Consider the following 13,583-nt stretch of genomic DNA (forward strand, 5'->3'; position numbering starts at 1 on the left):
CTGTGGTATTAATGACAAAAATCATCATGGTTATCTGTAAGATATGTAATAAATAAATGCAATAAAATATGTAATTATCAGCCAGATTTGTATATAAATTGATTTATTATATATTAAAAAGGAATCACAATACAAAACCTTAACAAAACATTGCAAAATGGAAAAAAAAACATGTATATAAACTGGCATAAACTGTTAAAAAAATAATGATCGCACTTATAAAAACATAAATAAGTTATTCAAATGTTTAAATAAAAACAAGCTGTGGCGTGGAAGGAGTTTTCCACATCGTGGTTATTGACTGCAGTTACCATGGTGATTAAAATGAATACAGTAACCCTCGCCGTCGGGAATTTTACCGTGGTTAACCGGGACACTGGTAACCGTTACATCCCTCCCTGTATCAGTGTTTATCCAACAAATTGTAGCTACCAATTTAAGTGTATATTCAGCGTAAGTAAATTTCACATTTAATATCTTGTCTTTGTGCTGTATCCATTTTGCATATATCTATTAACAGATTTGTGTGTGTGAATATATATATATATATATATATATATATATATATATATATATATATATATATATGTATACATTTAAAAGACAATAAAAGAAGATCTATAGAGTGTGTTGGACATTAGTGACACATTTGATGTTGATTTGAGTCAAAGCACATGTGTAGAACTGCCATTCACCAGCAGGGGACAGCACAGTTAAAGAAGTTGGACATAATCTTCAGTGCAGTCGCCACGGTAACAGTGAAATAATACGTCCAGGCTTGTTTAGAAAATATTTATTTTGTAATGTACACTGTACAGAGGCACTGAAGCATGTGAGATACACACAGAGAGAGATCTCATCCTTTAAAATCACAGTTAGTGGAACATTTCCTTACACAGGTCTGAGGCTGCTACATGATTTGTATTTAAACCATATAGATAACAACACAGTGACTCTTGATCAGAAGGGGAAAAATACCCCCAAATACATGCACACATTCACCACAGCACTTCATCCTGACAAACAAACTTTATTTATTAAACCGAAAATCATCATCATTAATAATAATATTGCACAAATCAGAAATAATACATCGATTTTTTTTATCATTCTTTTTAAATAAACGCCTTAAGTAATCAGCAGTCAATCTAGTTAGTCACTATGGAGCCCTATCTCATTGATTTCATTGATTGTGGCAAATGAATCCATTTAAGACAAGATATAAAATCGAACTGTGAAGATGTGAAACGATGTCCTGTTTAGTCGCCCCGTGTCGAAATATATGAACCTGGGTGGGAGGAAATGTTGTGAAAGCCATTTACAGTAGTGTTGAGTTTCTTCTAATGTGTGGACATTGTATAGGAAAAAGAATGGAGTCGCTGTAAGTGAGAGAGGCCAGGACAAAGAAGCACACAGGAAGGGGCAGTGAGTGAGAGAGAGTATTCATGCAAGTGAAATGATCCAGTGACACAAATTGTGTGTAAAACAATGCAAAAATGTGATTTGGTGTGAAAGCACATGTGTTATTATACGTCTCTAATCAAACATCTGCGATGACAGTCGATTCACTGCACTCTTTCCCTTCCTCACTGGTGCTTCATAACTTTAAATATACAGTACCTCATTTCAAGTTCTCATTTAAAGGTCAAACATCTTTGTCTCGTGAAAACTCTTATGTAGGAAAATTCGATCCGACTTCATGGCATTGTTCAAGACGCCATTTGATTTGTCGAATGCCGACCACACGTTTTTGGAAGTGGACCAAAGTACCAGATTATTGTAAGTGACTTCATCCCAAATGACCTTAATCTTTCCAAACAAACTTAACTGAAAATAATAAAAAAAAACAACTGAAAGACAAACGAATTCTCAAAATTCTCAAACATTTGATCAGAAACTGGGATTATACTTTGGATTTTGTTTACCTAGCTCTAGTATGACAAGACTGGATGATGCATGAGGGACATTTTGATATTATGTAAGAACAGCAGCTGTGCAACAAGACTAATTTGTAACAGGAAGTGGGTCTACTGCCTGTATTTATTTATTTTTATTGTATTTTTCTGCTCTTTTATTCATGTACTGTAAAAAAAAGGTGCCCTTTAATTATGATTTTTTTTTATTATTGTTAAACTGTTGAGTTGACAACAGATTATTGTACAGTATTTTCACATTTCAATGAGGTCTGGAGGTGTTTTATTATTATTTATCAGCAGTTATCATCTGATCACACTGTTTTTAGTGATACAGCCATGTTCTGACATCTTTACTATTAATGTGGTGTCTTGTCATAATGTTATTTAACACATAAAAGTAGTACAAAATAAAAATTCAATCAATTTTGCAACAGTGTTTGTTCATGCTGACCTTCTGAAAGTGGTGCCCTCTACTGGCCACTCCTATGGAAGTAAATTAGTAGGAAGCCAGTGGAGGATCATTAATCTGGGAGTTGCTTTAAGGCCTCAGAGTGAGGGAAATGACAGCAGCACCCACGTCTGTGATACATTTTCCTTTCAAAACAAATTCAGATCTATTCATTAAAATAAAGAAGTTCATGACAGAGACACCCGGCCCACTGTTACCCTCCCCAGATGCCCCACTGACACGACCGCCTGTCCTATTGAGACCTCCCCTACAGCATCTTTACTCCATCCTGTCGCTTCCATCTCCGTTGATCTGCACGACACAATCCTTGTTCAACGGCTCCTTCGAGTGGCTCGTGTCAAATTGCTGGGTGCTCAACATGTACCTCCCCCGAGCATCCAGCAGCAACGCCGGCACGAAGCAGCGGTCAAATTGTATCTCTTGGCGCAGGTAGGAGGTTCTCTTCTGACACGAGTCACCAGTTCCCTCTTGCAAGGCCGAGAGGAAGACCACCAGCTCAAAGTGGGTGGACGTGCCCTCGCACAGGGCAGGGTAGAGGGGGCTGCTGCAGTCCAGTGGGTGGTAAAAGGTGAGTGGGAAGATGAACAAAGGACAAGGCTGCTGCCCCAGATTATCCAAGCGGAAGTCCAAAGAAGTCTGGTGGAGGGCCTGACCGTCATGCTCCTCGTAGAGAACGGCACTCACCTTCACATCCACCAGGGGTCGCTGCAGCAGGTTGGTGGCTCGCAGCATGAGGCACTTCTGGCCCTGATGTTGTCCCACCACTGCGTACGGACTGAACTGGATGGCTCCTGCCCGCTTCTGGGGACGTGCGATCTTGGCTACAAATGCACCTGAAGAAAGACAGTGAGCCAAGAGTCGTTATTGTAGAAGCTAAATGAAATAGGCAGTTTTGTTCCTGCTCACAATTATCTAAACATTACATGATGAGGTGTGGAAGTGGGCAAGGTTTATACGCTATAAGCTGTATTTAAACTATATTTAAAAGCTTGAGGCAACATTTACACAGCTCGCACAATGAAGAGGTGAAGAGAGAGGGCCTCGTGTTTAAAAGAGACCACCCAGATACCCAGTCACTGTGAAACTGGGTGCATTAGAACAAGTGGTGCAAAAATGAATAGCTAACTGACCTGCTGCCTGAATGGCAAATACAGTAGCAAAGAAGAAGAAGAAGAAAAGCACTTGAAGCACTAATGTGGCCAAAAAAGTGTGAAATTGGGGTTCAACTAGCTCCGAGGCTAGGTTGAAACATTAAAGCTCCAGTGTGGAACCTCTATTGTCTCCTTTAATAATTACCAAAGCAGTGCCGTCAGTATATTGTAACTATAATAAAAAAATGATGGTGAAATCCTACTGGATGTCCAGCTTTGTTTTTGAAGTCCACTCCTGCAACCTTTGCAGGTGCTTCTTTGTGTTTTCAGCCACAGTGCTGCTGTGTGAAGCTGTTTGCTTCTTTTGCCTCACCTGCGCAGTTGTGACGTAAAATGCGTCACTCTGTGAGCAGCTCGGGAAAAACAAAGAACTGTTGTGCTGAGAAACACAGAGAGAGTCTCTCTCTCTCTCTCTCTCACACACACACACACACACACACACACACACACACACACACAGACTTGTGTGAACTCATTTGGCAAAAAAAAAATACCATTCAAAAATACGCTTCAAATGCTGCATCTGAATTAAGAATCTATAAATCTGCCAGAAGCACACGTTACACACAGAATAACTGAGTGATACAGTGCTATCATTCATCTATTATCACAGATTATGTAACATGAAGGGGGATCCAGCGTGACCCAACCCGAGGTTGACTGGATCCTGCACTTTATAACGAGCTGCCTCAGGTGGTAAGAAAATACAACCAGACCTTTGTTAACGATGACATATTTTGCATTTCTTTCTGTAGTCAAGAGAGGTCAATTATTTAATTTTATATATATATATATATATATATATATATATATACATATTAATATTATATAATATTAAGCCCTAACAGGCAAATTCAAGAATACAGACTAAAGGTCTATATTGATTTGATATTTTATGTAAGTCATGCATGAACATAAAATAAAAATAATGTATTATCCGGCTGCTAAGTATTTAACATCATTCCAGGAGAAAATGGAATACATCCACTGTTCTGTATGTGTATTCAGAGCCATGATTTAAAAGAAATTAACTACTTAGGAACTGCACTTACAGTTAAAAGTATGGCTCAGCACTGGATGGAGACGAATGGAGCCTTATTTTGAAGGTCATACAGGAAAAGGCAGGGACAGTGTGTTGTATTTTCAAAGCAATGTTTGTTCTTTACACATACGTTGTGTAAGATTAAGTTTGGTCAGTTACAACATTTCACGCTGTCTTATTTCTGTGTAGAACACTGCTGCTCTTCTGAAAACATGGAACCAGGAGTCACACAAGAATCTGCCAAAAGGAAGTTGATGAATTTGTAGACATCAACACACCGGTGGACACTGTGGTAAAACTTATGGGATAAGAAACCTTACATTTTATGAGGTGGATAAAATCTGTTATTGCCTTTTTTCCTCACTGGCAGCCTCTGTGTGTGGTTTCCAGTCCCATCCTTGACTTCAATCACACTTCAATCACACTGAAGTATCACTATCACTTCCTGACTGACATTGTGCTTGTCAAAGGGACTTTAAAAAGCATGATGGATGCCATATTTTAAGGACAATGTACAGTGAGCCAGTCATTACTGTGACAAATGCTCCAGCGTGATGCACGTTTCCTGCATCATGCTTTTTTTTTTAAATATATAAATAAATAACAAAACAATAATGACTGCCTCATTGTGCATTAGTCTGACCCTTATAAGTACAAGTAACTTGTGACTAATGTAGACAGATACATGTGGTGCAAACAACTGAACAGGACTTGAACTTTGTGTCATTAACTTGTCTGTTATTTCAGTTTGTCTTGCAGTGTTATTAACTGGCGTCTCATTTGGTGTTCCTGTGTATTCTGTTGACTTCCCTCATTAGTCTCTAACAACCACCCGTGTTGAATTAGCTCCACCTGTTTCTCATTTTCATTATATCACTCACCTGTCACGCCCCCACCAAAAGTTCATGTCACAGGCATGAATGCAACTATGAATACTTATGTTAACATCGCTCAGTTTAACTCTGTAATTCTAAATTAATGTATGCACATCCAACATTTTTATATATTTATTATTATTGCTATTATTTACATTTTTTCTGAAGTTGGAAGCATTTCCTAAGTGTGATGTGGTGGGTTAGTATGACAGGGTATGAGTAGGAAAAAGGGCTGAAAATTAAATTATATTAGCTTTAAGGCTACAAACAGACCATAATGCAACTGCTCTTAATTCTGCCCCACACTAGAGGACAATTTGCCAGATTTTGGTCTCGATCTGGCCCTGCTGACAATCATGGGTTCCTTCTGGTTTCAGGCTGATTTGAACAGATTATCTGACCAAATTATCCTGGAGGGGTGTGAGGGGTTAACAGAGGTTATTATCGTACGCGTCAGAGTATTTAACATGTTATGACTGAGAGTGAGGTGACCAGGAAGTGTTGCACACTTTTGTTTAGAACAGGGGTGTCAAACATACGGCCCGGGGGCCAGAACCGGCCCGCCAGAGGGTCCAATCCGGCCCACAGGATGAATTTGTTAAAATTTCACACTAATCTAAATGTAATGTCAAATGCTCCAGATACCCGTGACTAAATGTTTGTGCCTTTATAGATCCAGTGTGCTGTGTAAATAGTAAATTTAGGCATGATATTGTTGAAATTGCACTTATATTTCTTAAGAAATGTCATGTTTTGTAAAATTATCCTTCATTAAATGTAAAACAAAGGAGTTGTTCATAGGTTATTATTCTATTATTTTGCTATTTTTACTGGTCCGCCCCCCTTGAGATCAAATTGTGCTGTATGTGGCCCCTGAACAAAAATGAGTTTGACACCCCTGGTTTAGAACCATCATTTATACAAGCCAAGTTGATTCCTTGAGTCTTCTTCATCCACAGTTCTTTTGCATTTCTTCATATAAAACATCACAACAGCTATTAAATTTCGTTATGACAATAAAGTTTCTGATTTCTGATTTAACTGACAATCTGCCTCCATGTCTGTTTATATTCTGAAGGTATGTTAAAATCCCAAATCCCTGAAATCTCCTTTCCGAAATCGTAAATGTGTGGTGCCGCATCTGAGTCTGTGCTTTCTCAAGATTAAAACATTAAGAATCGGTTAGATAATTCAGTGTGTCTGTGGTCTGTGGTCAGAAAGAAACATAGAACCTCTCTTCTCTGGCAATCTCAACCACAGGTTGGATACAGAAAAAAAGGATTCTACTGCTAAAAAGTGGACATGTAAGCCGCTTTTCCACCTATGGTCCCAGCTCGCCTCGCATCGCCTCACCACGACTAGGCCCGGCATGGCTTAGGTTGGTTTTCCACTACAAAATAGTACCTACTCAGCGTGGGCGGAGTCATCACTGCATGGCTGCATGAAACTGCGGTGACTTCGTTTTACACGCGACACACAAACACAAACGAGTGACTTGTGCCTTGTAAAGCAATTGTTTTCAGTAACTGAATCATTAGAATCACTTCATTAAAAAGGTTTGTTCATCACTTCCTCCGTCTGACGCAGTCACTGGGCTGAAATACAGCTCCAGGGGTTGTGACTAAATACACCAGACTCCTCTGTTAAATATTGAGATTTTTTGACATTTCCCTGGTAATTGTTGGAGATTAACCCATGTTTATAGGATTGTTAAGTCTTTTTAACTGATCTAAAGTTTTGTTTGGCTGTTTAACCTCATGAGCAGGGGACCACCTCTTGGGGATTGGATCAAATGTTGTGAGATACTGGAAAAGTTTCTCGTAGATTTACTGTCAGAGCACTGAGATTGAGATCGTCATGTCACTCTAGATCAGTGAGAGCAGTCAGACAGACAGATTTCAACTTTAGCAGCGTCAGAGATTTACCTGTGATGAAAGCTTCCAGCATGAGCCCCAGCAGCATCTGAACAGCCAGCAGTGCAATAGCACTAGGACAGTCCCCACTGGGGAACATGGTGCCATATCCAATGGTCAGCTGTGTCTCCAAGGAGAATGAAAAGGCAGCAGTGAAGCTGGTTATGTGTTTCACACAAACCACATGCCCCTGGGGAGGGGCATCATGATCCTTTACTGCCAGGTCTCCATTGAGGTGAGCCAGCAAGTACCACAGGCAGGCAAACAGCAGCCAGTGGGCGAGGAAGGAGGCACAGAAGGCCAGTAGAACCCATCTCCATCGCAGACCCACCAACAGTCCCCACAAGTCCTGCAAGGCCAGCAGCCAAGCTCTGCCGGAGGCCCCACACCATGAACCAGAGGGACACAGAGGAGGACTAAGAGAACAGTGTCCATCTTTGGTGACCAGGCGCTGGTGAGGTGGAGAAGACAAGAGAGGAGAAGAAGAAGCCTTCCCACCCAGAACACTGCTGGTGGATTTGGTTGTCATGGTTAGAGGTGGATCGCAAGCAGGGCAGGTTCAAGGTGAGGATGATCCTGCAATGAAATGAAAGACACCCAGACATTATTCATGAGAATTATCTGTCTCTTTATCCAGCATGGCAAAGAAGGAAGTCTACTATAATAATGTTTTTGTTTTTCACTGTAGAATTTGGAGGCTGTGGTTTATGAAGGCCATTCAACAATCATGGCTGACAACCAAGGTTGACTGAACCTTTTCTGTGAAGAACACACTCCATCTGACTGGCTTCATATCCTGGTTTGAAATAACTCTTTTACAGATGCTACTTAATTCATATATAATATATTATTATAATTGTTTCACACATTTGAAGTTCACAACTATTTGAGGCAAAGTTCCCACCGGGAGTTAGAGGAGTTGGTGTCGCTGAGGAACAAATACTAACACCAGCATGGTTCCTGTGTGGACTCAAGTTCTGTTTAGAACCTTTATGCAATCAGCAAACCAGCCCATGTTCACGTCATCAACGGTTGCTCAATGCACGACCTGAGAGGAAGTAAGCACGACAATGGCAACATGGCAGATCACGTTGAACATGAACTGCGAGCGAGTGTTCTTTGTTTCCTTGCCATTTTCACCAGTGTGTTGTCCTTCCTTCCTCCTCTCGTCTACAGCTTATGTTGAAACGGGCACACTGATGAGGTAACAATTCCCGTGGAAATACTATGTATGTTTTGGTTCCTGGTGAGAACCAAATTTCCAGGTTGCACGCCACTTTATTCTCTGTGTGAATGCTTCAAAATGTAAGCCATGCTGGTGTAATATGGCAAATAGAGAGCAAGAAGTCCATCAAGCAGCAGAACACAGTTCCAGACCAAGCATCAGATGTTTTGTTGCAGCTCAGTTTTACTGCAAGACTATTTAACCTTCTTCTTTTTTCTTTTTTTTTCCAATTTGCTGGGTCCTGCACACACAGACATCATGGTGATTTCCATCTCTCCACTAAACTCTTAGTAAACAATTACATTCCCTTTGCTCCTTTGAATCTCAAGTTTAAACTGTGTGTCTGGAATCAGCATGTACATGTATGTAAAATAAACACGACGTATGTGCGCAGATGTACTCGGAGCTCCAGATGTATGTGCAGGCAGTTGGACAGCTAGAGTCCTGCTCTTTCCAGAGTTTCTATTTCTATGTCAATATTGTTGCCAGGAGATTAGAGCAGCTCCCAGCAGGGAATGAGTCTGAGGAACACAGCGACATGCAGAGTAGGAATGTGTCCTTCATCTGTGGAGTTCAACTTACTGCACAGCACGGCTCTCCGCTCTTCATCTTCACTAGTTAACAATATACATTTACATGCATGTGATCTTGCGGCTTCTTTAAGGTGCTGGCCGTGAAGGGGTTTCGAAAATAAAAAAGACGGAAGAGTTTAAAGAAAACCTTAAAGACAGTGTAAACAACATGAAATAAAAGTAGTATACTCAAGTATGGGTAGAAGAAGTTGTAGTACATAGAGTAAATGTCATGAAAGTTGTATATTTGTTGAATAAATGTCTGTTTTCTGAGGCATGTTTCAGTTTAAACTTTAAAAACAATAGTGGAGAAGTTACTTTTTGTGGGGTTTTAATGACGAACAAATATAATTGTTCTTTTCGTGTTCTAAGTTACGTTGTCACTTTGCGTTATTGTTGTTCCAGTAATTGTTTATTTTATGTCAGTGCCTGTTTTGTTTTGTTATAATCATTGCGGCATTGTCCTTGTCTGTTTTATTTCCATTGATTAGCTACAGCTACATATCCTGTATACATCTGTTTGACTTTACTAAGATGGGATAGTCGTTACTTGTGTCTCTCCCTTTAAATAAATCAATAAAATGACTTAAAAAAAAAATCAATGGTCACTGAATATCCACAGTTCCTTCTGTGTTCATGTGTTCGCAATGATATAAGGGATTTTGTGCTGAGGCTGTGGATATCTGTGAGGTTGTCACATGATAACCATGTGCTGGCTGGGGCTTCATTGTTCTGGGCCTCAGTCTGAAACCTCACTGACCATTACAAGTCCACCAGAAAATCAACAATCATGTATAGTCTGAGTTTAGCAATAAGGACAGGGAGCAGGTTGGATTTGACCAGACCTGGCACTTTATACTATCACCTGAAAGCTTGGGTTGCCAGTTACGCATGGTCACTTTTCATTTGGTCCCTGGTTAAGGCACATGACGGTACTGCCCGTGGCACCAAATCAAGAGACCTTGAACTAAAGACATTTCAAACAACATGTGAGCAAGTCAACTATACAGATGCTGACAGGTGTCATGTGGACAGAGCCAGGCCAGCTGTTTCCCCCTGACCTGACTTGGATCAAAAAAACTTGCTTCTTTGCAGATATGATCATTTAATTGCAAATGCAGAGTCATTAGAGTATATTAACAGTGATGAATATCAGTCTGTGGCTTATTAAACCATACAGCCGTCTTTGTATTAGGATATACTGCCTATATGCAGAGTAGACAACATGCAGGGGAATGCAGGGTGAGGTGAGCAGCTGAAATAACATCTTTTTCTACGTCTCTACGTAGTAATTGATTAAAAAGCATTTTCTAAATTCACTTTTTTGATATCAGTAAGTTTGAGTGTTTGCTTTTTAACAACACGTTTTGTGATGTTCTGGTTTCAAGTGTCTTTGAGTTTTGGACAAAACACTTGAGGGTGTCAGCATTTTGAGCTTTGAACAGCGATTGACATTTTTTCACCCTTTCGTGACATTTTATCGAAGAATCGATTGACTGAGAAAATAATCCCAATGATAGAAATCCGAGAAAAGTAAATTTCCTCATTTCAAGTATACGTGTTGACCATGGGAAGACGCAAAGAGGAAAGGATTGCCATTTGGACATATGTATGTGTATTTTTGATAAAGCATCTACAGTATGAGTTCAGCAGAACTATTTTAATTAATACTCTGTCTATGAGGTGTTCAGATGTATGACAATGCAGACAAACAGCACTTTGTGTAACTGCTATGAGAAGCTTGAAGCCCCCGAGGGCTGCCGGACTATGTAGGCTGACTGTAATCATCGACTTTTCACATGGACATGTTACACGTGACGATGCCTCGTCTGTGAATCTATATGTGTTCACGTACAAAGTAAATGTGTCTCGGTGGTCGAATCTGACGAGTGATTCAGTCATTTCTGTCGTTATAATAATAATTATTGTTCATTGTGCTAATAAACATCATGTTTGTTGTGCTGAAAAAAATCCCTTTATCTACATAACGTCTTTAACATGTATGTTCTATATCCTGTTTGGTGTGATGGAGTCAACCAGATGAACTTTGTCCCTTTCACACTGACACTGATCATATCACAGTTGCTCACTCAGTCGTGTGATGCTATCAGTGCCTCCACTGTACTGTACTCTACTCACCTGGAGCTGCAGTCAGGGCCACACAGGGACCCTCTGACCTTTTCACCCAAGAGCTGGTCTGTGGTCTGCAAAAGCAAGCAAACAGGGCTGAGGCCGAAGTGGAAAGAGTGCCACTAGTTCCTTGCAGAACAAAGTGTAAAATCCCAGAGGAGTTCCACAGCACAAAGTGGTTGAGTGTCACCCCAGAGAAGTTTCCTCGTGTTGAAAGTCAGAACCGAGCGAGATGCTCTCTGCTCCTCTGATCTGCAGCTTCCAGCTCTGGGGCGAGAATGATTCAATTGGTCACATTACTCTGCATGGAGCCTATTAGTCTTCCCGGAAGACAGAAGACAGAGGGAGGGGGATAAGAACAACACCTTGTCACACAGTTCATTCAAAGAGCTGCTTGTTGCTGGTTGGTGACCCACAGCTGCTGCTGCCAAGATATTGGCTATGCTGATAAGCCAATGTGTGTGTGTGTGTGTGTGCGCGTTTGCGGAAAAGCATGTTCACGCATTTTCTTCTTCATGCTTTACTTTTCTGTACTTACACTATAACTTAGCTACATAGGACGCCAACTAAAGTGCCAGGAATTGCATCCAGCGTGGTTTGCTCTAATGTAGCTTATGTGCTTCAAGGTTTGGCGTGATGTATGTTCAAAGTCGACCTTGGATATTTTCTCCCGCCGTCTCTTTTTTGTAACTTTCTCTGTAAACCCTAGAGATGGTTGTGTGTGAAAATCACTTAAGAATCACTTAAATGACCTTCTTTCCCCATCTTGACGCTCAGTTTGAACCTGAGCAGGTCTTCTTCATTTTGGCATGCAAGTCTTCTAATTCAATCCTGCTCTTCTTATTATTTTGCCTTCTTTTTCTTTAGGCTTTGCTGACTTTACTGATTCTTTCTGCAGCACATATGAAATATATGAATAGGAATAAAACTTGTGACTCTTCTGCTGTAAAAAATTGTTTAGAATTAAATGTTGAGGCTGTCACGCCACTGATTAATGGGTCACTCAGTGTGTGGTGGTTAGCACTGTTGCCTCACAGCAAGAAGGTCACAAGTTTGACCGAGGGCCTCTCTGTTTCCATGTTCTCCCTGTGTACATGCTCCCACTGCCACTCTCAAAAGGATAAGCAGTAGATAATGATTGATTGACTGATACACAGTTTTCTGAAGTTCTGCTTGTGGCTTTGGTTCGATCCAGTCGTCTTATTTACCCAGAAGACTAGGGGTGTGTTGATTTGTGACAATAGAACAGTGGCGCCACATGACAGGAGGTTCAAACTGCTTACAAGGTGCTGACTGCACTGTCCGATATCCCAGTTTAGCATGTTTCAGTTCATTTTTGTAGGTGTTTTTTCATTGTTAGTGGCCTTTTTTCGAAATTCATTCAATTGAAGTATGCCTTTGGTATAGTAGTCTTCTGATAACTGCATTTCCCAAGAGCATCAGGGAAATAGGCCTTTTTCCTTTACATACAATAAAGAATATCATTCGAGATCACACGAGCTGCATGGCTGGTTTGTCCATTCGTGTTGCTTTAAAAACATGGCTGCACAAGATAGGGGCCTCAGTTAAGCAAAAACCCTTGCCCAGCAATTATAAACTTAGAGGTAGTAAAACCCATTTACACACTGGACTTTTAAATATAATAAACTATAGTTCCAGAGCGGCTTAAAACCAACAGTTGGTATATTTATGAAAAAGTGCCTCAAAGCTTAACTCATTAAGGTTTTCGGACATGGGAAGTTAATAAAAGGCATGTTGTCAGTTATGCAGTTAAATATGGAACCAGTCGACATGCTTGACAAACTACAACAACATCACTGAGCTGCAACACAGTGACCAGCTCAGACCCTCCCTCTGTTCGACTTCTACACTTGTATAAACAGTATGCACTGAAGGTTTTCCCATTCTGAGGAGACATGCAGGTGCACACTCTTCTTTGGGACAACCTACTGCTGTGAGCAGTCCTTTTCAAAAGTCACACTTAAAAATCCACTCAATACCAATAAAAAAGACAGGCCAACCTGGAGCACCAGGGCATTTCCTGGAGGCATGACAGCAAGTGCCAGTAACAGATGACCAGTACACCATGAATAACATGACGGACCCCTCAACTCATGCATGAGCCACACAATACGAAGCTGCTGTATACTATAGTTGCATTTTGGATGAGATTTTTAACCAGTTTTGTTTTGAAAAATTAAAGGTTAATATGAAAATCAGACTAATGAAAGATGACATCAAGTAGCTGTAAAAGAGTGGAACATTTCTGTGAGTGAGTTTCAGACAGACA

General features: G+C 40.4%; 1 protein-coding gene across 1 annotated transcript; it reads right to left on the reverse strand.

Moving 5' to 3' along the window:
• Positions 1 to 2,102: 2,102 nt before the first annotated feature.
• On the reverse strand, positions 2,103 to 11,354 carry kcnj13 (potassium inwardly rectifying channel subfamily J member 13). Its single transcript, XM_044032728.1, has 3 exons — positions 11,303 to 11,354; positions 7,379 to 7,942; positions 2,103 to 3,218 (listed from the first exon to the last, which is right to left on the reverse strand). Exons 2-3 carry the CDS (start codon positions 7,893 to 7,895, stop codon positions 2,644 to 2,646), a joined length of 1,092 nt encoding a protein of 363 aa, XP_043888663.1. The 5' UTR covers positions 7,896 to 7,942; positions 11,303 to 11,354; the 3' UTR covers positions 2,103 to 2,643.
• Positions 11,355 to 13,583: the final 2,229 nt, after the last annotated feature.

The sequence above is a fragment of the Solea senegalensis genome, linkage group LG8, assembly GCF_019176455.1.
Source record: "Solea senegalensis isolate Sse05_10M linkage group LG8, IFAPA_SoseM_1, whole genome shotgun sequence".
In the NCBI taxonomy this organism is placed as follows: Eukaryota; Metazoa; Chordata; class Actinopteri; order Pleuronectiformes; family Soleidae; genus Solea; species Solea senegalensis.